Source organism: Trachypithecus francoisi, unplaced genomic scaffold (genome assembly GCF_009764315.1).
Source record: "Trachypithecus francoisi isolate TF-2019V2 unplaced genomic scaffold, Tfra_2.0 Lachesis_group21, whole genome shotgun sequence".
Taxonomy (NCBI): Eukaryota; Metazoa; Chordata; class Mammalia; order Primates; family Cercopithecidae; genus Trachypithecus; species Trachypithecus francoisi.
The window spans coordinates 26,400,517-26,426,748 of record NW_022681467.1 but is presented as its reverse complement, the minus strand read 5'-3'; the positions used below and the strand labels follow the sequence as shown (position 1 = coordinate 26,426,748).

Sequence of the window (26,232 nt, the reverse complement as noted above, 5' to 3'; positions counted from 1 at the left end):
CTAAGTAAAATATGCTCCGTTAGACAGTAATAGATGCTGGGAAGAAAAAAAAATGAAGCCAGGAAGGCGGATGTGAAATGCTGGATATATGTGTGTCTGTGAAATTTCAGATGGAGTAGCTAGGGAAGATTTTTGGGTAAATACCAAAATAAAGGGAAGGAGAGAGTCATGCAGACGTTTGGGTTATGGCAGGTGCAAAGGCCCTAAGGCGAGAGTGTGTCTGACTTACTCCAGGACCCAGCAGGTCAACGGGACTTGAGTGGAGTGAGGCAAGGGCAGGGTAGTCAGCTACGAAGACAGAGATCTGGAGGCAGTTTGCAAGCCCTGGGGAAGATCTCGGCTGTTGCTTTAAGTGAGATGGAAGTACTTGAATGGGGGAGTGGCCTGAGTTTGATTTACATTTTAACAGGACTCTCCGGCAGCTGGGTGGAAATGGACAGAAGAGGGCAAAGAGAAGCAAGGAGGCCCAGGAAGAGGCTGATTCAGGACCCCTGAGATGATGGAGCACTGATGGAGCTGGAGCGGGATGGGGCCGGAGGAGGTGAGGGATGAGAGTCTGCAAGTGGAGCCCACAGGATCTGCTGATCGATGGGACGAGGAGCGGGAGAAAAATTAAAGCAGGCGAATGCAAACTTCACCAATAGCTCAACGAAAAGACAGACGGTGACCGCTGAGAGGCAGCGTCGGACCTGGGTAAGGGCGGGTTCCTGAGCCTGCCAGGCCTGGATTCAAACCTCGGCTGAGTGGCCTTGGACAGGTCATCAACAAACAGAGCCTTCGTTTATTCATTTGCAAACGAAGCCGAGGACCGGGCCTGCCCCGCGGTATGCCTGAGGCTTGCGTGAGCAGGCGCCGGGCTCGCAGGGGGCGCTCCTAACCCGTCCCCGGCAGCTCGACGCTGTGGATCTAGCCGCCTTCCAGCCCAGGCTCCAGCTCCTGCTCAGGTTCCTGCTACTGCCCCCGGCCCCCGGCCCCGGGCCCCGCGCCCCGCCCACCCCGCCTCTCGGTCCCGCCTCCTCCCGCTGCTCCGCCGCGCAGCCCGCACGGTGAGCCCGGCGGGGGTCCGGGGGTCCGCGGTCAGCCCCGGAGGACGGGGTGGGGTCGCCCCAAACAGGAGCGCCGGGAGGGCTGGGACCCCTCGCTCGCCGTCCGCCGCCGCTGGGTGGCCGGGCAGTGGAGGTCCCGGATGAGGCGACAATTTTTCCGGGCCCCCTCCCAGTCCCGCCCCACTTCCGGGGCCGCCACTTTCACTTTCTCTACCGCCGAAGCCACTCGTCTTGCGAAGAACTGGGGCCTCCCGGGAGGAGAGAGGGCTTTGCGTTGAAACCCAGGACGCCAAGAGTGCTCCCGCAAGTGGGGGTCCTCCGGGACTTGGAACGCCCCGGCTGGGCGGTGTCCGGGCGTCCTTTCCCCGCTTCTCCCCACGTCGGCTGGTCCCGTTTCCTCTTGCACCCAGTGCGGACTTGTCTCGGCGCCCGCTGCCCTCTCACCGCCTCACTCGGGATCCCGGCCTGGTCACCGGGCAGTGTGATGCTTCCCGATTGCCGCGGGGACAGCGAGGCACAGACAGAACTTGGGCCGCGCCGGAGGCCACACGGCCTGGCTGAGTTGCTCCTGGTCTCTCGCCTCTCCCAGGCGACCCGGAGGTAGCATTTCCCAGGAGGCACGGTCCCCCGCAGGGGGATGGGCGCAGCCACGCCAGATGGACGAGAAGACCAAGAAAGGTGGGCAGAGGCTGGAGGTGGCTGGGGAACTTCCGGTGGGAAGTGGGCCCCGCAGGACCTGGCCTTGCCTGCCTGGAAGGACCTTGGAGAGGGGGCTCTAGCCTGCCCTCCCTCTGCCCCCCTCCCCATCAGTTTCCTCCTTTAGTACCTGCTAGCTTCCAGAGCCATCTTGGGGCCCTGAGAACTCCTTGGGCCAGCTCTGTGCTGAGATGGGGCTTGGGGACTCGCAGAGGACACAGGGCATTGAACTTGGAGACCTCCTGGGCTGGTGGGATACAGATCTCAGTTGATCTGAATAGCAGGGGTCCTTGCCTCTTCTCTTGCCCCCTGCACCTAGGGTTGTAGAACGGAAGTCAGTCACTGCCTTGCTGGAAACCTTCCCATGCCCCTCTGTGTTCTACAAACAAAACCCAGTGCCCCTGGGTGGCCCACAGGACATCTCTCCTCAGTTACCCCGCCATGCTCACTCTACTGGAGCCCCACTGGCTTTTTTCGGTTCTCATCCAACCATTTCTTGGCCAAGGCCCTTACTCTTCCTTCCACCTGGACCACTCTTCCCCACGGGGGCTTGACACGTGCAGCTTCTCCTCCTTCAGGTCTCATCTTCAGTGTTACTCCCTCCCAGAAGCCTCCCCTGGTCTCCTTAACCTGTTTATTTCCCTGCCAGCAAGGATCACAATCTGACTTTTTTTTTTTTTTTTTGTTAAACTTGTTCATTGTCTCCCCCCTGGGCAGGGAGATCCATAAGGAGAGGGACCCTGTTTATAAATCTCTGTCGGATTCCAGTTCCTGGGACAGTGGGTGGCACACAGTAGGAACTCAATAACTGCTTATTGGATAAATGAATAGAAGTATGAGGGACCTTGGGAATATGAAGGACAAACAGAACCAAATGAGCCTAAAGTGAGGAGGAGTGGGGAATATCAAAGAACCCCTCCCAGAGAAAGGGACTTTTAGTCTGGGTGCTGAAGGATATGTAGGAGTTCACCAGGAAGACAGAAAGCAGCACACACAAAGGATCGTCTCCTTTCCTACCCCATTACGCCCAGCTCCTGAAAATAAAACCCTGTGCTAACTGGCTCCTGCTGTACTGGCTTTCAGCAGAGGAAATGGCCCTGAGCCTCACCCGAGCAGTGGCGGGCGGGGATGAACAGGTGGCAATGAAGTGTGCCATCTGGCTGGCAGAGCAACGGGTGCCCCTGAATGTGCAACTGAAGCCTGAGGTCTCCCCAACGCAGGACATCAGGTGAGGAGTGCATGGCTGGCCTGAACCCTAGGGACAGCAGGACAGGACATTCTTGCCTGTAAAACAGTTCTTCCTAATGGCAGGTTCTGGCTTCAGGAGGCCTGGCTTCTAACCCTTGTTATGTCATTAATCAACTGTGAAATATAGGAGAGGTCACTTCACCTCTCAGTGTGTCCTCATTTTAAAAATCAGACCATAACATAGGGTTGTTAGGAGGTGTACTGTATTAGGATGACTGTAACAGTAGCTATCTCATAGGGTTGTTAGGAGGTGTACTGTATGTTAGTCCTTACACAACAGAAGAAAACGGAACAGTGACGTAAACAAATTTATGGCAGGGAGTCCAGAGAGGGGGATTCTGCTCCCCACAGTCCTCAGAGGCTCATGTTGCTTCTCTCACTGTTCTGCCCTTCATTCCCAGATTCCTCATGGTGCAAAATGGCCATTCCAGCTCCATCCAGCCATCACATCACAGGAGGAAGGGAAGAAAGGCACCCCTCCACATTCCTCTAAAGAGCATAGCTCAAAAGTTGTACACACTTCTTCCATTAATTCCTATGGACCAGAACTGATTTGCACAGCTACAGTTCAACTTGAGGGAAGACTGTATAGCCAGGATATTCAACTAGAATTCAGGGGTTTGCTTGGTAAGGGAAGGGAAGAGAATGGATACTGTCAGTCTCTGCTCCAGGAGACTTAAACTCAATGCTGAAACACTTTGCACAGCGCCTGGTGTGTGTTATGCACTCAATAAACATTAGTGTCTATGGTTCTTTTTTGACTGCTTTTTCATTACTGGATAGTAAGGCAATAGTTTTATGGTTTCTGATTTTCAGTTCTCATGGTAGGTCCCATTTGATTTTTCTTAAAACAGATTTATTTATTTATCCATACAGTTCAACCATTTAAAGTATACAGTTCAATGGCTTTTAGTATATTCAAGTTGTGCAGCCATTACCACAATCAATTTTAGAACATTTTCATCATCCTGTAAAGAAACCTGGTACTCATTAGCAGTCAGTCTCCATCTCTCTACCTTTTCCCTAACTCCCCAACCTTAGGCAACCACTAATCTACTTTTTATCTCTAGGGATCTCCCTTCTCTGGAAATTTCATATAAGTTGAATCATACAACATGTGGCCTTTTGTGTCTGGCTTCTTTCACTTAGGATCATGTTTTCTAGATTCATCCATGTTGTAGCATGTATAACAACTTCATTCCCCTTTTTTGACATGGGGTCTCACTCTTGTCCAAGTTGAAGTGCAGTGGTGCCATCATCTCTCACTACAGCCTCAACTTCCTGGGTTCAAGCAGTCCTCCTGCCTTGGCCTCCCAGGTAGCTGGGACTACTGGCGTGTACCATCACACCCAGCTAATTTTTTAAGAGATAAGGTCTTGCTGTGTTGCCTAGGCTGGTCTTGAACTTCTGGCCCAAGCAGTCTTCCCACCTCAGCCTCTCAAAGTGCTGGGATTACAGGTGTGAGCCACCATGCCCAGCCAGAACCTTATTCCTTTTTATTGCCAAATAATAATCTATTGTATGGACATACCTCATTATCATTACTCATTAAATCAGTTGATGGACATTTGGGTGTTTCTATTTTTTGGCTATTATAAACAATGCTGCCGTGTGGACATGTTTTCATTTCTCTTGGGTACATACTAGGAGTGGAATTGCTGGGTCATACAGTAACTCTATATGTTTAACCTTTTAAAGACATGACAGTTTTCCAAAGTGGCTACACCGTTTTACATTCCCACCAGCATATACGAGGGTTCTAGTTTCTCCACATCCTCTCTAACACTTGTTATTTATCTATTTTATTATAGTCATCCTAGTAAATTTGAAGAGGTATCTCATTGTGGTTTTAATTTGCAATTTCCTAACCATTTGATGACAAATGATGTTGAGCATCTTCATGTGCTTATTTGCCATTTGCATATTTTCTTTGGAGGTTTGCCTATTCAGGTCTTTTGCCCATTTTAAAATTGGGTTTATCTTTTTTTTTTTTTTTTGAGATGGAGTCTCACTGTATTGCCCAGGCAGGAGTGCAATGGAGGAGCCATCTCAGCTCACTGCAACCTCCGCCTCCCAGGTTCAAATGATTCTCCTGCCCCAGCCTTCCAAGTAGCTGGATTACAGGTGCCCACCACCACACCAGCTAATTTTTGTATTTTTAGTAGAGATAGAGTCTCATTGTGTTGGCCAGGCTGGTCTTGAACTCCTGACCTCAGGTGATCCACCCACCTTGGCCTCCCAAAGTGCTGGGATTACAGGCATGAGCCACCACACCCAGCTGGGTTTATGTTTTTATTATTGAGTTGTAGGAGTACTTTATTCATTTGAGATAGAAGTGCCTTATCAGCTGCATGATTTGCAAAAATTCTCTCATTCTGTGGGTTGTCTTCTCACTTTGTTGATGGTGTCCTTTGAAGCACAAAAGTTTTAAATTTAGATAATGTCCAGGTAGTCTATGTTTTATTTTGTTGTTTGTGCTTTTGGTGTCATATCTAAGAAATCATTGCCTCATCCAAGGTAATGAAGATTTACCTCTATATTTTCTCCTAAATATTTTATGGTTTTAGCTCTTACATTTAGGTCTTTGGTCCATTTTGATTTAATTTTTATATATGGTGTGAGGTAAGGGTCCAACTTCATTCTTTTGCACGTGGATATTGAATTGTGCTGACACTATTTGTTAAAAAGACTATTTTCCCCTGTTTAATCATCTTAACCCTTTTTGAAAATTAATTGACCATAAATATAAGTGCTTATTTCTGGACTCTCATTTCTATACCATTGAACTATAATATATATCTGCCCTTATGCCAGTACCACACTGTTCTGATTACTATAACTTCATAGTATTTGAAATCAGGAAATGGAAGTTCTCCAGCTTTTGTTCTTTTTCAATATTGTTTTGGTTATTGCAAGTGTCTTGAATTTCCATATAAATTTTAGGATCAGCTTGTCTGGTTCTGCAAAAAAGAAAAAAAAAATGGGATTTTGGTAGGGATTTCATTGAATCTGTAGATCATTGGCCACTTGATTTTAAACAAAATATTGGTATATCTACTTCTTGAAATGGTTGATTGAGACAGTACCTGTGTACTCCTTGCTATGAAAAATGAGGAGGTTAACATACTCATCTTCCACCTTTGCTTTTCATGACTTTTTTTGTTGAAGGATCATTGTGGACATTTTCCCAGTTGATTTCTACTTGATGCCCTGAATTAACTAACTGGCACTGGCGTTTCCTCTGTAAAATGTACAATGTCAGCCACCATCTTGCTATTAAAGTGTGGCCCCTGGACCACAACATGGGGGGAATCTCAGGTCCCACCTCAGACTTGCTGGATCAGAACCTGAGTTTTGAGAGGCTGTGGGCAACCAGCACCTCTCAGACCTGCTGTTGGGTTCTCATCGATGGACCCGATGCTTCCTAGCAAATGATACCTGTTGTATGTGTTATTGGTAATAACATAGTTTACTTAGCTGTTACATTAATTAATAAAACATGAGCACTGAAAGAGTTGTTTCTGTGAAAATAAGCTGATTGCTTTAAAAAGACAGACAAATCACACAGACACATACACACACACACACACACAGATTAACACTTTTGGGTGAGACAGTAGTAAGGAAATACAGTAAAAATCCAGAAGGGCTCTGTGCTCTGATGCTTCAGGAGTGTGTCTAAGTTCTTGCTCACTTTAAAGAAGCCACTACTAGAAATATATAGATCATGATTATGGATGTGATTCATACAAAAAAAAAAAAAAAGAAAAACCCATGGGAAACTCCAGTCAGCAGGTATAAACTCATGCTGGGCATGGTGGCTCAGCACTTTGGGAGTCTCAGGCAGGAGAATGACTTGAGCTCAGGAGTTTAAGACCAGCCTGGGCAACATAGTGAGAACTTGTCTCTATAAAAAATGAAAAAATTAGCCAGGTTGGGTGGCACACACCTGTAGTCCCAGCTACTTGAGAGGCTGAGGCCAGAGGATTATTAGACCTCAGGTGGTTGAGGTTGCAGTGAGCCGTGATCATGCCTGAGTGACAAGGTGAAACCCTGTCTCAAAGAAAGAAAGAGAGAAAAGCCGTTGGCTGTACACCTAGAGACTGGCCAGTGAATATGCATTTATAGCATGTAAGTTAAAATTAAGTGTTTAAGCTTTGACTGCAGCTGTTTTTGTGATTCTCTGCTGTTCACCAGCGATCTTGATGTGACATTGAATGAGAGAGCTCCAGCTGTATTTTTTTGTTGATAGTGTTAAGATTATAGCTTTTAAAAATTTTGTTTTCTAATGTAATTAAGGCTTTTATGCTTTGCCTCTAGGTTGATTCTAAAAGTGCAATACTACTAGAAAGGATTTATAGTATTTTGATTATGGAAATATTATTCACTATAGAATAACTAGTGCAGTCAAAACTATATGCACTTTTATGTTTCAAAACCCTTATTGCTGGAAGAACATTTTGGGGTTAAGATCCAGTCCTTTTCATGTTTTACTTTTCTTCTATTCTCCTGTATCAGACTCATCTATTTTTGTTTCTCAAGAACTTTTCATGTGGAAAATGTGGTAAATTTTTAGTTTTTGCATGTTTAAAAATTTCTAGGCCAGGCGCGGTGGCTAACGCCTGTAATCCCAGCACTTTGGGAGGCTGAGGCAGGCGGATCATGAGGTCAGGAGATCGAGACCATCCTGGCTAACATGGTGAAACCCCGTCTCTACTAAAAATACAAAAAATTAGCTGGGCACAGTGGCGGGCGCCTATAGTCCCAGCTATAGTCCCAGCTACTGGGGAGGCTGAGGCAGGAGAATGGCGTGAACCCGGGAGGCAGAGCTTGCAGTGAGCGGAGATCGTGCCACTGCACTCCAACCTGGGCGACAGAGCGAGACTCCACAACAAAAAAAAAATTCTGTATTTTGCTCTCTCAATTCATTGATAGTCGACTGGGTATTCAAATTGTTTACCTGAAGAATTTTAAGAACATTTTCTGGACTACTTTTAAACAAATTTCAGATGTTATTTTATCCTTAAATCTTTAGTATGTGTCTTCAAAAAGTTAGGACTTGGCCGGGCACCGTGGATCATGCTTGTAATCCTAGCACTTTGGGAGGCTGAGGCAGGTGGATTGCTTGAATCCAGGAGTTCAGAACCAGCCTGGGCAACATAGTGAAACCTTATCTCTACAAAACATTAGCTGGGCATGGTGATGCGCCCCTCTAGTCCCAGCTACCGGGGAGGCTGAAGTGGGAGGGTCACCGCAGTCCAGGAGATTGAAGCTGCAGTGAGCCAAGATCATGCCACTACACTCCAGCCTGGGTGACAGAAGCGAAACCCTGTCTCAAAAAAAACAAAAACAAAAACAAACAAAAAACCCTCAATACTATCATCACACCTTAGAAAAGGAATAAGAATTCCTTAAAATCCCCTAATGCACTGTTTATATTCAAATTTTCCTGTTTCATTAGTGCTTTTTACAGTTTGTTTTCTTCAAATCAAGAGCCAAACAAGATGTACACATAGCATTTCTTAATATGTCTTAAGTCTCTTTTATTCTTCTCTATTTTTCTGCCACTAGTTTTTTTAAGAAACCTGGTCTTTTGACCTCTAGAATTTTCCCCATATTCTGGATCTATCCATTACCTCTTCATGGTATGTATTAGGCCACTCTAGCATTGTTACAAAGAAATATCTGAGACTGGGTAATTTATAAAGAAAAGAGGTTTGGCCGGGCGCGGTGGTTCACGCCTGTAATCCCAGCACTTTGGGAGGCTGAGGTGGGCGGATCACGAGGTCAGGAGATGGAGACCATCCTGGCTAACATGGTGAAACCCGTCTCTACTAAAAATACAAAAATTAGCCGGGCATGGCGGCGGTTGCCTGTAGTCCTAGCCAGAGCAAAACTCCGTCTCAGAAAAAAAAAAGGAAAGAGGTTTAATTGAGTCAGTTCTGCAGGTTGCATAGGAAGCATGGTCCCAACCTTTGCTTGGCTTTTGAGGAGGCCTCAGTGAGCTTTTACTGAAGCGGGAGCAGGCACTTCACATGGTGAGAGAGGGAGAAAGAGAGAGAGTTGCGGGGGAGGTGCTACACTTTACAACAACCAGATCTCACGAGGACTCACTGTGGTGAGAAGTCACTATGGTGAGAGCGGCACTAGGCTGTGAGGGAGCTGTGCCTATGACCCAAACGTCTCCCACCAGGCCTCACCTTCAACACTGAGGATTACAGTTCAAGATAAGATTTGGGCAGGGACAAATACCCAGACTATCATGGTGTCATTTACTATCTCCCATTTTTCCTGTAACTGGTAGTTAGAGATAAAGGTTCAGGTAGTCAACAGTCACTTTTTTTTTTCCTTTTTTTTTTTTTTTTAAGAGTTTCACTCTGTTGCCCAGGCTGGAGTGTAGTGGTGCAATCTCGGCTCACTGCAACCTCCGCCTCCCGGGTTCATGCCATTCTCCTGCCTCAGTCTCCCGAGTAGCTAGGACTACAGGCGCCCACCACAGCGCCCAGCTAATTTTTTGTTGTTGTTGTATTTTTAGTAGAAACAGGGTTTCACCATGTTAACCAGGATGGTCTTGATCTCCTGACCTTGTGATCCACCCACCTCAGCCTCCCAAAGTGCTGGGATTCAGCAGTCACTTTTAATGTGCAGGACTTTCTCATTTTTTGGTTATTTCATGCCTTTTCTTGCTTTCTGAATGCAATGTTTTCCCAAATCTCTCTGAAGGTACTACTTAGACTTTACTGTTGCTTATTGTTCCATACCCTAAATGATCTCTGTTTGCTTTGGGGTCAGTTCTGTTTTTTCATCTTCTCATGCTTTTGATTTTTCAAAAATGTTGGAGGATCCTCGAGAAAGTTAAAACCACTTTCTCTGGAATAATACCATGTGGATTTAAATCCTGCCTCTGGCTGAACACAGTGGCTTACTCCTGTAATCCCACTTCAGGAGGCCAAGGCAGGAGGATCACTTGAGGCTAAGAGTTCGAGACCAGCTTTGGCAACATAGTGAGACCCTGTCTGTACAAAAACTTAAAAAATTAGCCAGGCATGGGGTCATGAGCCTGTGGTCCCAGCTACTTAGGAGGCTGAGATGGGACGATCCCTTGAGCCCAGGAGGTTGACACTGCAGTGAGCCAAGGTAGCACTACTGCACTCCAGCCTGGGCCACAGAAAGAGAGCCTGTGTCTGAAAAGTAAATCAATACATACAAATGAATCCTGCCTCTAACAGTTATTAGTTGCTTAGTTTGGCAGAGTCACTGTAACCTATCTGTGCCTCACATTTTTATCTGTAAAACAGGGATATAGCAGTACCTGCCTGATGGGTTTGTTGAGAGGATTAAATGAGTTAATACACATTCAATGCATTGAATAGTCTTAGCATATAGTAAACAACAACTTTTGGTGGTTTGACTAAGGAGCAGGGGAGAGAAGACAGAAGAGGTTGGAGAGGTCAGGGAGGCGCCAGATCATGGAGGCCCTCGTGTGCTGCCATGAGTTGATTCTAAGAGTAGCGTGGAGCCATTGGAGGGGCCTAACTGGTGGGTTCTAATAAAGGAGGAAGCATGGGTGGGGTCTACCCCAGACTGGGGGTTGTATGTGTGTGTGCATGGCCATACGCCTGTGTGCAAATACGTACATGTCTGTAGCTGGTGGCTGAGGCTGGACCCCTGGCCAGAGCCCATGCTGAGCCCCTGCTGTTCTCCGCAGGCTGTGGGTGAGCGTGGAGGATGCTCAGATGCACACCGTCACCATCTGGCTCACAGTGCGCCCTGATATGACAGTGGCATCCCTCAAAGACATGGTGAGTGAGGAGGCTGAGGGTGACACTGGGGTGGAGGCTCTCCCTTTCGCTCCTGCTTCCTCTCTCTCCTCTGGCCCTGCCTTCCCACTCTCTTGGTGCCCCCACCAGGTTTTTCTGGACTATGGCTTCCCACCAGTCTTGCAGCAGTGGGTGATTGGGCAGCGGCTGGCACGAGACCAGGAGACCCTGCACTCCCATGGGGTACGGCAGAATGGGGACAGTGCCTACCTCTATCTGCTGTCAGCCCGCAACACCTCCCTCAACCCTCAGGAGCTGCAGCGGGAGCGGCAGCTGCGGATGCTGGAAGGTGAGGCTCTGCCCCGAGCACCGTGGGACCCAGCGGGGGCCCTGGACTCACTTGAGAGTGTAGGGCAAGCAGGGGCAGAGCCCCTGGGTTTTTAGTCAGGGACTCACCCAGAGGACCCTATCCAAGTGGGGAAGAGAGGACCGAAGACACATGGGAGGGAGCATTTCAGGGACCCATCATGACAACAGCTGGCATGGGGGTCGGTGGATTCCATCCAGGCTCTGGCATTCCCAGCTGTGTGACCTTGGGCAAGGTTACTCCTATCTGCTGCCCAGTTTGCTAAAATCATAAACTGGGTATGACGGTGATGATAACTAGTGTTTATTCTTAATTTTTAACTTGTGAAATGTTTCAGACCTACAGAAAAGTTGCCAAATTTTACAAAGTAGTATATAAAGAATTCCTGTGTGCCTTTCGTGGGGGTTTTACCATGTTTGCTTTCTTTTATCATTCTCTTTCTATATAAAATTATTTTATTTTCTGAACCGTTTTGAGAGTAAGTTGCAGCCATGATGTCTCTTTCCCCTAAATAATTCAGTGTGCATTCCCTTGAAAAGAAAGGTCATTTTCTTACATTACTAGGCATAACAATCCAGCTCAGGAAACTAACACTGATACAGTACTGGTATCCAATCTACAGATCTTACTCCGATTTTACCAGTTGTCCCACCATTATCATTTATAGCAAAGACTTGGCATTCAGCTGTCATGTCTCAGTCCCTTTCAAAGAGTCTAGGCCAGTTTCTTTCTTGTGGCGGGGGTGGGGGCTGATGTCTCCTCCGGAATGGAGCGAGCCGCTGTTTTGGCAGGACCGCCTCAGCGCTGCTCTTGCGTCCCTCTTGGTGAACCCTTCGGGAGGCACAGAAAGGCAGGTGTTATGGTAGATTTTGAAGCTCAGAGGACGTAGAAGCATTTGTGGGTGGAATAGGGACCCTGACCCTGGAGGAGCCAGGATGCTCATTTGGCCAGATGGAAGCTGGAGATGCCCCCAGGGAGGAGGGAGAGGATAGGGGGAGGGTCTGCCTGGCTGGCTCAGGGAGACCCACACCCATGGGTGTGGACCAAGCGGGCCACGTGGAACCACCACCCCTTAACCCTTCTCCACAGATCTGGGCTTCAAGGACCTCACGCTGCAGCCACGGGGCCCTCTGGAACCAGGCCCCCCAAAGCCCAGGGTCCCCCAGGAACCCGGACGGGGGCAGCCAGATGCAGTGCCCGAGCCCCCACCGGTAAGCTGTCCCTGACCACACCTCCCTGGCCTCAGTATCCTCTTCTGTGCCCCTCCCTTGCCCCACCCTGTCCACTCCGGCTCACAGCCCGCTCTGCTCCCAGGTGGGCTGGCAGTGCCCCGGGTGCACCTTCATCAACAAGCCCACGCGGCCTGGCTGTGAGATGTGCTGCCGGGCACGCCCAGAGGCCTACCAGGTTCCCGCCTCATACCAGCCCGACGAGGAGGAGCGAGCGCGCCTGGCAGGCGAGGAGGAGGCGCTGCGCCAGTACCAGCAGGTGGGTGCGGAAGTCCCTGGACAGACACCTGCAGACCGCACGGGGGAGGTGTAGGCCAGGAAGGGAGACACCTGTGCATTGCCGCTCCTCCCCATTACTGCCTTGCTCCTCCCAACCACGCTGTTGGCAGTGACCCTGCACCTGGCTGTGACCTGCCCTCTCTCAAAGGTCACCCTGTGGCTGAGACCCACTCCCTGGCTGTGATGCACATCCAGGTTCACGTGCCTCACTCCCACGTGAGCTGTGGCTCCATCCCTAGCTTTGACACACCACACAAGTATGGCTGGCTATGACCCCAGCATCCTAGCCATGACCACACCTCAGCTCGGACCTCACCCTCACCTGCCTGTGACCTAATCCTACTCCACCTCGCTGTGACGTCACCCTGGACTCTCCTACTCCCGACCTCATCCCTCTCGGGCTTGGCCCACCCTTGACTTCCTGAGAGCCTGGCCTGGCCCCTCACTGCTCCCTAGGGGGATGATCCCCAACCCCGGTCTTGCGCCTTAGCCCTCCCCCACCCCCATCGTGACACACACTAATGACACAGACACTGACCCCCGAGTGCTCCCCATTCTGATCTCACCCCTGGCCCACCTGCATTCCCCTTGGACCCGGTGCTGCCCCTGGCCACCCCACTCCTGTTCTCGTCTCAGCCTTGCTCTGCTCCCCGGCTTTGTCATTTCCCCACTCCTGACCTTGAGCTGGCTCCACCAGCCCTGGCCCAGGCCCTGCCCTGCTACCTGACTCACCACTCAGACCCCGGCTCCCTTCCTTTCCCTGCTGCCACTGCTCCCTCTCCTGATGCCTTCCCTGGCTACCTGGCCGGCATCCCCTCCCTTGGCTTCCCCACGGTCCGCCTGGCCTCTCTCCCAGCCCCGCCCCTCCCAACCTTCCTGCTCCTGACCACCCCTGCCCACCCCGATCCCGGATCCCCGATCCCGACTGGCTCCCAGCTTTGCCTCTTGCTGGTCTGACCCAGCCCTGACCACGCCCTCCGGTCCTTCCCCCTTCGTGGTCTGACCCGCCCCCGAGGCCCTGACCCACCCCGTGGCCCCGCCCCGTGTGCCCAGCGGAAGCAGCAGCAGCAGGAGGGGAACTACCTGCAGCACGTCCAGCTGGACCAGAGGAGCCTGGTGCTGAACACCGAGCCCGCCGAGTGCCCCGTGTGCTACTCGGTGCTGGCGCCCGGCGAGGCCGTGGTGCTGCGTGAGTGTCTGCACACCTTCTGCAGGTGCGGCCCCCAATGCCACCCCCGGCAATGCGGCATTATTAAAGCCACCAATTACGCAGGGCTGGACGTGGGTGGGGCCCTGTGCTCTGATACCTCATTGGACGCCCGCGAAAACCTATGAGGTAGGCTCCGTCTCCCCATTTTGCAGATGAGGAACCTGAGGTACAGAGAGGCCAAGCAGCTTACCCAAGGCCACATGGCTCGTAAGAGAAGCAGCCTAGACATGAACGCAGGCATGGGTGGAGACTCCAGAGCCTCCCTTCCCCTCTACCGTTCACCGCCCAGGCTCCTGCAGCTATGCTGCTCTGAGCGTCGCTGTGGGCATCTGCCAGTTTCTGAGTCTCCTGTCATGGCCCTTCCACCCCTGAATGTGGGGAACACAGACCCACTCACCACAGCAGACCCTTGTGGAGCAGTCCCTGGGTGACAGGCTCCGTGCCTGCCTCCTGGAGCTTACATTCCAGCAGAGAGGCTGATGTGAATTGGATAATCACTGGTTGATGTCCTTGTGAATTGTGTCAAATGCTACATACAGTATGTTAAGAGACAACAGGAGTCCTTCCTAGAAAGGGTGGTCTGGAAGCTTCCAAGGAGGTAGCTCCAGAACAGGGACTGGAAGGCCTGCTGTAGGTGTGGGCCTGGCGTGTTGGAGGAGGCTGAGGAGGTCTCTCGGTGGCTGGAGCAGAGGGATGAAGGGGGTAATCAAAGAGCAGGATAGAGAGGTGTTGGGTCTGTGAGCAGCGATGAGGAGTTGGGATTTGTTCTGGGTGGGATGGGGGTCACTGGGGAGACATGGCTGCTGTTCTGAGATAGACTTTAGGGGCCAGATGGATTCAGGGAGCCCAGTGAGGAGGCTCCTGGAGTCGCCCAGGCGGGGGATGTGGGGCCTGGACCAGAGAATTAGAGCGGCAGTGTGGAGACAGGGTGGAGGCCTTGGTGATGGGTTGGTGAGAGGATGGGAAGGAAGGGGATATTGAGGAGAAGCCCATCTGGGGTGACTGAGTGAGGCCCCTGGGGTCAGGCCTTGCCATGTGAGGGGTGGAGTCCCCAGTGGATGGGGTTCCTATGATCCTAACTCTTCTCCCCTCCCCTCCCCTAGGGAGTGCCTGCAGGGCACCATCCGCAACAGCCAGGAGGCGGAAGTCTCCTGCCCCTTCATTGACAACACCTACTCATGCTCGGGCAAGCTGCTGGAGAGGGAGATCAAGGCGGTAAGGCTTCGGGGTGGGAGACATACCCCAGTCCTGAGGAACTGGGCCTGGAGCAGGCAGGTAGGGACTGGCTCAGGCAGCAGGCATCTTTTCTTTCTTTTTCTTTTCTTTTCTTTTTTTTTTTTTTGGAGATGGGGGTCTCGCTATGTGGTCCAAGCTGGTCTCAAACTCCTGGGCTTAAGCGATCATCCATCCTCGGCCCCCCAGACATTTTTCAAGAGATTTGTCTATGTGGGGTGCTGAGACCCCAAGCAGAGAAATAATTGAGGGGAGTAGCTAGTCAAGAAACCACATCTATGAAGGAAAGACAGCAGAGTTGTTAAGAGTCAGGGACCTGGCCGGGCGCGGTGGCTCAAGCCTGTAATCCCAGCACTTTGGGAGGCCGAGACGGGCGGATCACGAGGTCAGGAGATCGACACCATCCTGGCTAACACGGTGAAACCCCGTCTCTACTAAAAAATACAAAAAAACTAGCCGGGCGAGGTGGCGGGCGCCTGTAGTCCCAGCTACTCGGGAGGCTGAGGCAGGAGAACGGCGTGAACCCGGGAGGCGGAGCTTGCAGTGAGCTGAGATCCGGCCACTGCACTCCAGCCTGGGCTATAGAGCGAGACTCCATCTCAAAAAAAAAAAAAAAAAGAGTCAGGGACTTGGCTGGGTGTGGCGGCTCACACATGTATTCCCAGCACTTTGGGAGGCCAAGGTGGGCAGATTGCTTGAACCCATGAGCTCCAGACCAGCCTGGGCAATATGGCAAAACCCTGTCTCTCCAAAAAATATTCAAAAAATAGCCAGGCGCGGGGGCATGCACCTGTAGTCCTAGCTGCTCGGGCGGGGGTCAGGAGTGAGTGGGCTGAGGTGGGAGGATTGCTTGAGCCTGGGAGGTCAAGGTTGCGGTGAGCTGTGATTGTGCCACTACACTCCAGCCTGGGCAACAGAGTGAGACCTTGCCTCAAAAAAAGAAAAAAAAATTAGTCGGGGAACTCTGGAGCCTGGTGGCCTGGGTATGTGACCACAAGTCAGATATTTAACCTCTCTATGCCTCTATCTCATCTCTGTTAGAGTCAGAGTTACAGCTTCTATTTCCAGGATTGCAAAGATTACGGCAGAGCATAAGTGTATAGAATTTAGAGTAGTGTGGCCAGGCACAGTGGCTCATTCCTGTAATCCCAGTGCTTTGGGAGGCTGAGGTGGGTGGATCACCTGAGGTCGGGAATTCGAGACCAGCCTGACTAACATGGAGAAACCCCGTCTCTACAAAATACAAAATTAGCTGGGTGTGGTGGCACATGCCTGTAATCCCAGCTACTCCAGAGGCTGAGGCAGGGGAATCGCTTGATCCCAGGAGGTAGAGGTTGCAGTGAGCCGAGTCTGTGCGATTGCACTCCAGCCTGGGCAACCAGAGCGAAACTCTGTCTCAAAAAATATATGTATATTTAGAGTAGTACTTGTCACATGGTAAGCCTTTGTTGTTGTTAGCGCTTACTGTGTAACAACTCACTGCAGGCTCAAAACAACAGTCATTTATTTAGCTCATAAATCTGCAAGTTGAGTTGGCCGTCTGTATCTGTGGGTACCACACTGGAGAATTCAACAACGGTGGATAGAACGTATTCTTAAGAAAACAAAAAAATTACCATAAAAACCAAATTTAAAAAACAATACAGCATAAACTGTTTATATAACATTTATGTTATGTTAGGTATTATAAGTAATCTACAGATGATTTAAAGTGTATGGGAGGATGTTGGTAGGTTGTATGCAAATACTGTGCCCTTTTATATAAGGAGTCTGAGCATCCCTGGATTTGGGTATCTGCAGGGATCTTGGAACCAATTCTCTCTGGATACTGAGGGATGACTATAATTTGGGTTGGACTTATCCGGATGGTTCTTCTGATCTGGGCAGGGCCCCGCTGATTTCACCTGGGCCTCGCTGGTGGGCCAGCTGTTTGTTTAATTTTTATTTTTTATTTTTGAGGGTACATAGTTGGTGTATACATTTCTGGGGTACATGAAATACTTTGATACAGGCATGCAGTGCGTAATAATCACATCATGGAGAATGGGGAATCCATCCCCTCAAGCATTTATCCTTTGTGTTACAGACGGTCCAATTATGCTTTCTTAGTTATTATAAAATGTACAATTAAATTATTGACTATAGTCTGTCTGTTGTGCTATCAAATACCAGTTCTTATTCTATTTTTTTATACCAGTTTACCATCCCCACTCCCTTCCCACGCCCCACTACCCTTCGCTGCTTCTGGTAACCATCCTTTTATTCTCTGTCTTTGATTGTTCAGTAGTTTTGATTTTTAGCACCTGCAAATAAGTGAGAACATGTAATGTTTGTCTGTCTGTGCCTGGCTTATTTCATTTAACATAATGACCTCCAGTTCCTCCATGTTGCTGTAAACGACAGAATTGCATTCTTTTTTTATGGCCAAGTAGTACTCCATTGTGTATATGTACCACATTTTCTTTATAGGATACTAGTTTAATCATGTCTTTCCCAACATTGCTTATTATTTATGTTCTTTTCTTTATTGTGAGAAAATAGACATAACATTTACAATTTTAACCAGTTTTTAAGTGTACAGTTCAGTGGCATTAAGTACATTCACATTGTTGTGCAACCATTACCACCATCCACCACCAAAACTTTTAGAAATTCCCCCCACTTTCTTTTTACTTTTCTTTTCCTTTTTTTTTTTTTTTTTTTCCAGCTAGGATTTCATTCTGTCACCCAGGTTGGAGTGCAGTGCATCAGTCATGGCTCACTGCAGTCTTGACCTTCTGGGCTCAAGCGATCCTCACAACCCAGCCTCCCAAGTAGCTGGGACTACAGGTGTGAGCACCACACCTGCTTTTTTTTTTTTTTTTTTTTTTTAATTTTTTTGTAGAGATGAGGTCTCACTCTATTTCTCAGGCTGATCTTAAACTCTTGGCCTCAAGGAATCCTCCTGCCTTGATTGACCTCCTAAAGTGCTGGGATTACAGGTGTAAGCCACCACGCCTGGCCTAAAATCCACTTTTTGAATGAAGTTTTTCAATACTATGAGGATCACATGAAGAAAAAAGCCTGGCCTGGGTTAGAGTTTATGGGCTAGGGGCTTTCTGGAAGGTATGTGGTGATCAAGGGTCATATGTCAGGTGTTCTGAATCCTGAGCAACAAGGACGTGGTCTGTTGGCAGCTCCTGACCCCTGAGGATTACCAGCGATTTCTAGACCTGGGCATCTCCATTGCTGAAAACCGCAGTGCCTTCAGCTACCATTGCAAGACCCCAGATTGCAAGGGATGGTGTTTCTTTGAGGATGATGTCAACGAGTTCACCTGCCCTGTGTGTTTCCATGTCAACTGCCTGCTCTGCAAGGTGGGGCCAGGGACTCACCCCACCTAGTCACTGTCTTCTTGCCTGGAGCTTACCATACTGCAGTGCTTGTTCTCCTGGGAAGGGAGCTGTGACACTGACCTGCTAATCATGACTTAGAGCTGCATGTCAGTGGAAGAGTGTGGCTCGAGCCTGAACCAAGCCCTGGCCCCACAGATGGAGTCCCAGACCCGGCCCCAGATGGAGCCTCCGACCTAGGCAGCCCTGGTCCACAATGGAGCCCTGACCTGGAACCAGTCAACCCCAGTCACAGACTGAATCCCAGTCCCACACTGAGCCCTGACCCCATCCAAGTCCATAGACTCGGCTTCTGACCAAACCTGACCCTGCACTTGTCACTTAAGGTGGTCCCATATTCAGCCCAGACCCTGAACTAAGCTCTGACCCTGGCTTCTCACTGAACCTGTCACAGACTAAGGCCTGTGCCCTATGCCACGTCTCCGCCCCTGTCCTGAACTGAGTGCTGACCCCAAACCCAGACAGCCCTACATGATCCTTCCCCCAGGCCTGCCCCTGCCCCTTTATCTCAAAAGTGGAAGGTGAGGAGCCGGTAAACACGTCTGGAGCCTGGTCTCACACTCAGCCTGAGCAAGCTCAGTCTGGGGTCATTGGGCCTGTAACCCCGGGCAGGGCCTTGGCAGGGATGCGGGGTCTCACCTTAGGGGTGTAAGGGATTTCCGTGCCCATCAGAACTTAAATAAGCTGGGTGCGCCAGCATGTGCTAGTAGCTTGTGCTACTCAGGAGGCTGAGGTATATTTTGCTGTTAGCATATGTGATGACCTTGACTTCACCTCCCTGGTGCCAGTATCCTCTTCTGTAAAATGGCTTATGCTTTACAAAGTGAGGTCCTGCCAGTGACTACACCTAGAGGCATTAGGTGCCTTTGTGGACTCCTGCCCTGTGTCTCACCTCTCCCAGCTTCTTAACCCCCTGAGGAACCTTCTCACCTTGAGTCCCTCACCTGCTGCAGGCCATCCACGAGCAGATGAACTGCAAGGAGTACCAGGAGGACCTGGCCCTGCGGGCTCAGAATGATGTGGCTGCCCGGCAGACGACAGAGATGCTGAAGGTGAGGCTGGGACAGGGCCGAGGCCTAGGGATTTTAAGTTCTGGGATCCAGGTGGGGGCTGGGGCTTCTCAGCAAGGGCTGTGCTCACACATCCCTGGAGGCTCTGATCTCCCTTCTGGCTGTCACTTCCATCCAGAGATGGGACTTAGGCCAAGTTGTCATGTTGGGAAGAGCGTCTGGGTGGAGGGTGGAGACCACAGGAATGAAGAGGGACTTGCTGGACGGAGCCTGGCCTGGCGGAGCTGCACAGGAGAGACTCCACAGCACCAGAGGGTCACTACCTTCTCCCTGCCATGGGGAGGAGCCAGGCTGGGTGACTGCCCCAGGCCCGCCCCAAGGCCAGTGCCTGTCCTGCTCCAGGTGATGCTGCAGCAGGGCGAGGCCATGCGCTGCCCCCAGTGCCAGATCGTGGTACAGAAGAAGGACGGCTGCGACTGGATCCGCTGCACCGTCTGCCACACCGAGATCTGCTGGGTCACCAAGGGCCCACGCTGGGGCCCCGGGGTGAGTCTTTGCTCGTGGTGGTGTGGAGAGGGTGCCCTTGTGGGTTGCCTTAGAGGAGGGCTTGGAAAACTACAGCCCATGGGCCGTATCCAGCCCAGCACCTGGCTTTGTACAGCTCCCGAGGTAAGAATGTTGTTTCTTTTGAAATGGAGTTTCGCTCTCGTTGCCCAGGCTGGAGTGCAATAGTGCAGTCTCAGCTCACTGCAACCTCTGCCTCTCAGGTTCAAGCGATTCTCCTGCCTAAGCCTCCCAAGTAGATGGGATTACAGGCATGCGCCACCATGCCTGGCTGATTTTGTATTTTTAGTAGAGACAGGGTTTCTCCATGTTGGTCAGGCTGGTCTCAAATTCCTGACTGCAGGTGATCCGCCTGCCTCAGCCTCCCAAAGTGCTGGGATTACAGGCGGGAGCCACCATTCCCGGCCACAAGAATGTCCTTTACATCTTTAAATGGTTGAAAAAATACCAAAAGATGACTATCTTGTGATGTGAAAATTACATGAAATCCACATTTCAGTGTCCAGAAGTAAAGTGCTTTGGAGCACAGCCATGCTCGTTCATTTACATGTTGTCTGTGGTTGCTTTTACACTGCAGAGGCAGAGGCCATATGGCTGCCCAGCCCAAAATGACCAGCCCTTTGTAGAAAAGGTTTGCCCACCCTTGCCCTAGAGGGCAGCAAGTAAAGGTTCCATCTGGATTCGGAAGTGGATTGGCCCCTGGCTCTGGCACGTACCGACTGTGATTAGGCTGCCGCTCATCTCTCTCAGCCCCATTTCCTCTGTGAAGTGGGGATGATAGCTGGGCTTATCTCAGGCTTGTTGTCAGAATCAAGTGGAAAAATTGCAAGAGAAGTGCTTAGAGAGTCTGTCATTTGGTGAGCACTCTTGCAAATGGTAGCTGTCATTATTAGGGGTGTGCTCTGGAATTGGGAGCCTGTTGTTACGTTCAGGTAGACTTTCAGACAGGTAGAGGCAGAGGAAACTGCCCTCTTGCATGCTGCCAGTGTGATGACATGTCTAGAATATGCAGAGTGATCAGATCCTCCCCCTGGCCTGTTCCTGGATCTAGGCTTGGGTAGACTGAGTGCTGTGGGAGCCCAGAAAAGGCTTCAGTGACTCTCCATCAGGTAGCTGAGGCCGACAAGGCCATTCTTGCAGGAGGGCCTGCAGAGGCAAAGGCCCAGGGGGGAGAGTGCTCGGCTGTGGGGGCAGTCTCTGTACTGCCCTGACATTCTCTTCTCTTCCTGTCATCTTTTAGGGCCCAGGAGACACCAGCGGGGGCTGCCGCTGCAGGGTGAATGGGATTCCTTGCCACCCAAGCTGTCAGAACTGCCACTGAGCAAGTGGTGGGACCCCATGCTGACACAGCCCCACATCCACATTCTGTTACGGGGCAGGGCTGGGCTTGGGGCTTTTGCTCCAACTTCTGGCTGGGAGATGCTTTTGTGCAGAGACCAAGTCCCTGAGCTTTGTGGACGGCCTTGCTTGCTGTAGCGTTGTAGGGGCCCTGCCTGCACTGCTGTTGTCCGTGGTCACATCTGCCCCAGTGCGTTTGTCCTTCCCTTGGGGCTTGCCAGCCAAACTTCTCTCCCCTGCAGCTCCCACCTCTGCCTGACCCCAGCCTTAAACACAGCCCCTGGCCAGAGGCCTTGCTGGGTGGAGCCGCTGTGTGACTCCATACTCCGCCCACCACAACACTCATCTTTCGAATACCAAGCACTCTCAGCCTCCCTGCCTTCCCCTGTCAGCTTTCTGGGGCTAACTGTTCTCTGCCTTTGTGGTTGGAGGCCCGGGGCCGCTTAGAACTCTTGCTAACCTGTTCAGAGCCAGGAAGGGGACTGGACAGTTTTGAAAGCACAGTCCCTCAGGTCCAATTCTGCGTCTCCCTCTCTGCAGCGTGTGTAAGCTATTATAATTAAAATGGTTTTCCGGGAAAGGATGAGTGTGATGTCCTTGAGAGGAAGTGAATGTCCTGGGCTGGGACTCTACACACAGGCAGGATCCCGAGGTCTCTGGGAACTGCCTCAGAAAGTTGACTTGTCAGTTCATCGATGGTAGAAGGAGGCTGTGACTGAGCACTGGGACCTTTCTACCAGACGTCGACCCCACGCACAGCCTCGGGGACCAGGATGCGCTTGGGTCCCCATCAGCCAGGACAGGCGGAGTGTGCAGTATGTCATCTGCAGAGAAGGATGGGCTTAGGGGCGGGAGGGGAAGTCTTGCCACTCCTGCTCCCTTTTGACCTCTCAGCAGGCATCCAGGGTTGGCAGGTAGATAGTTCAAGAAGGAATGAAGCTGCTGCAGTTGAGGGGTGAGGTTGTCCATCCTAATTTTCACATCTCAAGAAAGAAGGCAAAGTATCGATTCAGCAGTATTTATTAGAACCCACTCTGTGCTGGTCAGAGGTTACTAAGACATGGTCCTGGGATGTTCATTCTCTAAGTTTTTCCTCCATTCTGTGACCCACCCTCCTTCCCCTTTTGAGATCTGGTATTTATTGTCCAGTGCTGTGATGTGACCATCATCATAGCAAGTGGAGGGCGCCTCTTCTGCTGAAGGCCTGTAGTGTTGTGGGGAACGGCCTGTTCTGGCCTCTGGAAAGGCACTGCCACCTGCTGTTGGATGCCAAGACTCAAGAGCTGGCCCCAGTCACTGTGCGCAGAGCTGTCCGAGAATGTGTGAGTGGACTGGGTCCTGCTGGCACTACCTGCATTGGCTCAGGGCAGTCGACTGTTGCAGAGGATGAGGGGCGCACTCAGGCAGCCTTCCTGGCCCTGGAGGCAGAGGGGCCCAGGCAGAACCACCAACTGGGAGGAAACAGAAAAAGCAGAGGAGAGCCAGGCTGCAGGCGCGTGGATGGGACCAACTCAGGCAGACGCTGTCTCATACCCACTCTTCCCTCTCTTGCCAGGGCCTGGCCTAGTGTCTCTCAGGAGCCTGGGCACCAGACAAAAGCAGAGATTGTTCTCTTGTGATGCCGCAGGCTGTAATCAGTCCACCTAATGTTTTCGAAATTTAAATTGGTTGCCAATCTTTTCAAATTGGCAACATCTTTTACCACATTAAAATCTAGATGCCCGGCTTCTCTTGAAAATGTCAAAGCTTGGTAATGCCAGGTCCTCAATTCCACACGGGGGGAATGGAGTCGCAGAGATGTCAAGCCTCTTCACGTGGTATATACCTTCCGGTTTGCCATAGTCCTGACCACCCCAGGACTCACGCCCAGGCCTTTCCAGCGCCCTTGCACCATCCTCTTTCTCTTAAGAGGAGAATGAAGTGGGTCTCTACCCACAGCGTATCACAGGTGAGGGTGAGACGGTCAGAGAGGGCTGTGCTGGCTGTGGCTTTGCTTGACCCGCCCCGTCCATGCTGCAGTGGTGCGGAGGGGCAGCGAGCTGTGCGGGGCCAACTCCGGTTCCTGCCTCAGCTCCACACTCCTTGCACCTGTGAGTGAAAGATCTAAGACGAGCAGGCCCAGGGCACCCTCTACTGCAGGGCCAGGTGGAGGGGTCTCCACCTCCCAAGGCTCACTCCATGCCAGGGGCCCAGACCTTGAGAGCCCAGCACCAGCTCTCCAGAGCAGAATGAAAACTACACCCCAGGGCTTGGGACTCAAACCATCTAGAGGAAGCAGCAGGAGGTCCCAAATGTACTTGCGTGACACCATGATCACTCTCTCCCCAGGGGCAGGACAGGGGCAGGGGAAGGTGAGTGGAAGCCCATTGCTCAGATAAAGAGCAGCTGCCACTGAGGTGGCCCCATGGCCTATGCCGGCACTCACTGGTGTCTTCTAGTGCCTGGGGCTGGCATGGAATCTGCTCAAATGCAGGCAGCTGGAGGTGAGCCCGCAGCCTGATGCTCCCAAGTGCCAACCATGAGGAAGTCTGGAGAAAAGACGGAGCAGGGGCCCTCGTGAGGGGCAGGAATTGGCAGCAGGGGCCACCAGAACACCAGAGGGGACAGTGGCAGGGGGAGGAAGATACAGCCAGGCTGGGTCTCAGCCCTGTCACCTCTTGGCTGGTGAAGCCTCTGGCCTGTTCCTCCTTTCAGTCACCGCTTCATCCCTGGGTGATCGTGGGCCCAGTGCAGGACTGGCTACAGGTGTTTGTTGATTGATAACTGCTCACGAAAATGCACAGCTTCACAACTAGAAATGCATTTCACCAACACCCTTGCAGGAAGCCCTCCAGGAAGGACAAAACCATCCCTGCTTTACTGTTACGGACGTGAGCCTCCGAGAGGCAGTGACTTAGATGCTCATCCAGCCAGGAAGTAAGGGACACACTTGACCCTCAGTCTAAGACCCCATCAGGCCACCAATAATTCTCCCTCCAAACCCATCTCAGGTCAAGGCCTATCTTCACCCTCAAATCACCCTCAAGGCAGGCTTAACTCCTCTCTACAGCACTATAGCCATCCCCGCCTGGCCCCGATGCTCCACGGACAGGGCCACCTTCCTCCACAGACCCTAAACCAGAGCCCTCTTGGGCTTTGCTGGCCCGAAACCACCTAACATTGTTGACTCAAGTGTTATTTTTACACTGACGTTTCCCCTCAGCCTTGCATACTGTGTGGTATTTTCTGACACCACTTTTCCAGATGTCTGACACCAACGTCAGGGCTACCCACACTTCCTGGCCAACTACACATTCAGGGGTTCCCATGACTCCACCCCCTCAGGTTCAATAATTCGCCAGAGTGACTCAACTGAGGATCGCCCTGCCCTGACGCTTCCTGGTGTGGTGTCCTCAGGGATGCAGTGCGGGCAGGAACAGCCACATGCGAGATGAACAGGGTAAGGGATGGGAGCAACTGGCAGCTACTGGAATCTCAAGTTTTGGATTGTTTGTTTGTTTGAGACGGAGTCTTGCTCTGTCTCCCAGAGCTGGGAGTGCAGTGGTACAGTCTTGGCTCACTGCAACTTCTGCCTCCCAAGTTCAAGTAATTCTTCTGCCTCAGCCTCCCAAGTAGCTGGGATTACAGGCACCCACCACATGCCTGGCTAATTTTTAATTTTTGTTTTTTTTTTTTTTTTTTTTTTTGAGACGGAGTCTCGCTCTGTCACCCAGGCTGGAGTGCAGTGGCCGGATCTCAGCTCACTGCAAGCTCCGCCTCCCGGGTTCACGTCATTCTCCTGCCTCAGCCTCCCAAGTGGCTGGGACTACAGGTGCTCGCCACCTCACCCGGCTAGTTTTTTGTATTTTTAGTAGAGACGGGGTTTCACCGTATTAGCCAGGATGGTCTCGATCTCCTGACCTCGTGATCCGCCCGTCTCGGCCTCCCAAAGTGCTGGGATTACACGCTTGAGCCTAATTTTTGTATTTTAATAGAGATGGGGTTCACCATGTTGGCCAGGCTGGTCTTGAACTCCTGACCTCAGGTGATCTGCCCACCTCGGCCTCCCAAAGTGCTGGAATTATAGGCGTGAGCCACCGCGCGCCCAGCCCTGAATTTCAAGTTTGTGAAGTGCTCCACCTCAGTCAGCCTGACTCCCAGGAGTCACTGCTTGGGATCGAAAGTTTCCACCCTCAAAATCACCTGGTCTTTCTGGTGCAGGAGCGACCCTGAGGCAATCTAGAGGCCCTACTCTAACAACTTCATTAGCATTAACTCAAATGGGCTGGAAAGGGGTTATGAATACCAAGACACTCACCACTCATGAAATTCCAAGGGTTGTTGGAGCCCCGTGTCAGGAACCCAGGAGGAAGACCAAGTATTTCTTAGTACCCCACACATACCCTTCCTTCAGTTCTCCAATTATCATAATTCTATTCATCCTTCACATTCCACCCTCACCTTCTATGAAAGCGCCCCTGAATTTGCTGCAGGATACAGATTGCTCCTGGAGTGCAGCTCTGGTGTGAGCTTGCAGAGGCAGCACAGTGCCCTGGGCAGCCCTGTGTACCCCACGACTGTCCGATCAAAGGGCAGCGTGACCCTGGCCCACAGTGGCAGGAGCCGAGTGCCACTGGCTTGGCCCTGGGAACCTGCACATCTCCCCTCTGGGCCAAGGAAAACGAACAACACAGACAACAGGGCCTCCCTGATGGCCCCGTCCCCAGGGTGGAGGCCCTGTACCAGGCACTGCTCTGCGCTCGCTTGCGCTTCCCAGCCGCCGGAAGTGTCTGGAGGATGTTGGAAAGCTTGGCAAGAGCAGGCTGAGCAGCTCCTCTGTGGACAGAAAGGCCATGTGGAGGAGAAGCTGCACATCAAGCT

General features: G+C 51.3%; 1 protein-coding gene across 9 annotated transcripts; it reads left to right on the top strand.

The window, feature by feature from the left end:
- The first annotated feature begins 392 nt into the window (after nt 1-392).
- Nucleotides 393-21,952, top strand: RBCK1 (RANBP2-type and C3HC4-type zinc finger containing 1). Of its 9 annotated transcripts, XM_033185985.1 has the most exons (12): nt 406-1,724; nt 2,826-2,970; nt 10,699-10,792; nt 10,901-11,099; nt 12,207-12,328; nt 12,432-12,605; nt 13,679-13,839; nt 14,939-15,050; nt 18,245-18,424; nt 19,414-19,512; nt 19,873-20,016; nt 21,275-21,952. In XM_033185985.1, the coding sequence occupies exons 1-12, from the start codon at nt 1,703-1,705 to the stop codon at nt 21,353-21,355; spliced, it is 1,533 nt and encodes a 510-aa protein (XP_033041876.1). In that variant the 5' UTR covers nt 406-1,702; the 3' UTR covers nt 21,356-21,952. The 9 variants fall into 9 exon arrangements, with proteins under 9 accessions (XP_033041880.1, XP_033041875.1, XP_033041878.1 ...); XM_033185984.1 differs by having other exon boundaries at nt 401-1,724; nt 13,588-13,839; nt 19,414-20,016; XM_033185982.1 differs by having other exon boundaries at nt 402-1,724; nt 2,774-2,970; nt 19,414-20,016.
- The last annotated feature ends 4,280 nt before the right edge of the window (nt 21,953-26,232 follow it).

What these genes read in the sequence shown, in the direction of transcription:
- RBCK1 (XM_033185981.1), top strand. Translation starts at nt 1,703, where the DNA reads ATGGACGAGAAGACCAAGAAAG. An exon ending in GGACGAGAAGACCAAGAAAG is followed by an intron (nt 1,725 to 2,825) that starts GTGGGCAGAGGC and finishes ACTGGCTTTCAG; the next exon opens with CAGAGGAAATGGCCCTGAGC. An exon ending in TGGCATCCCTCAAAGACATG is followed by an intron (nt 10,793 to 10,900) that starts GTGAGTGAGGAG and finishes TGCCCCCACCAG; the next exon opens with GTTTTTCTGGACTATGGCTT.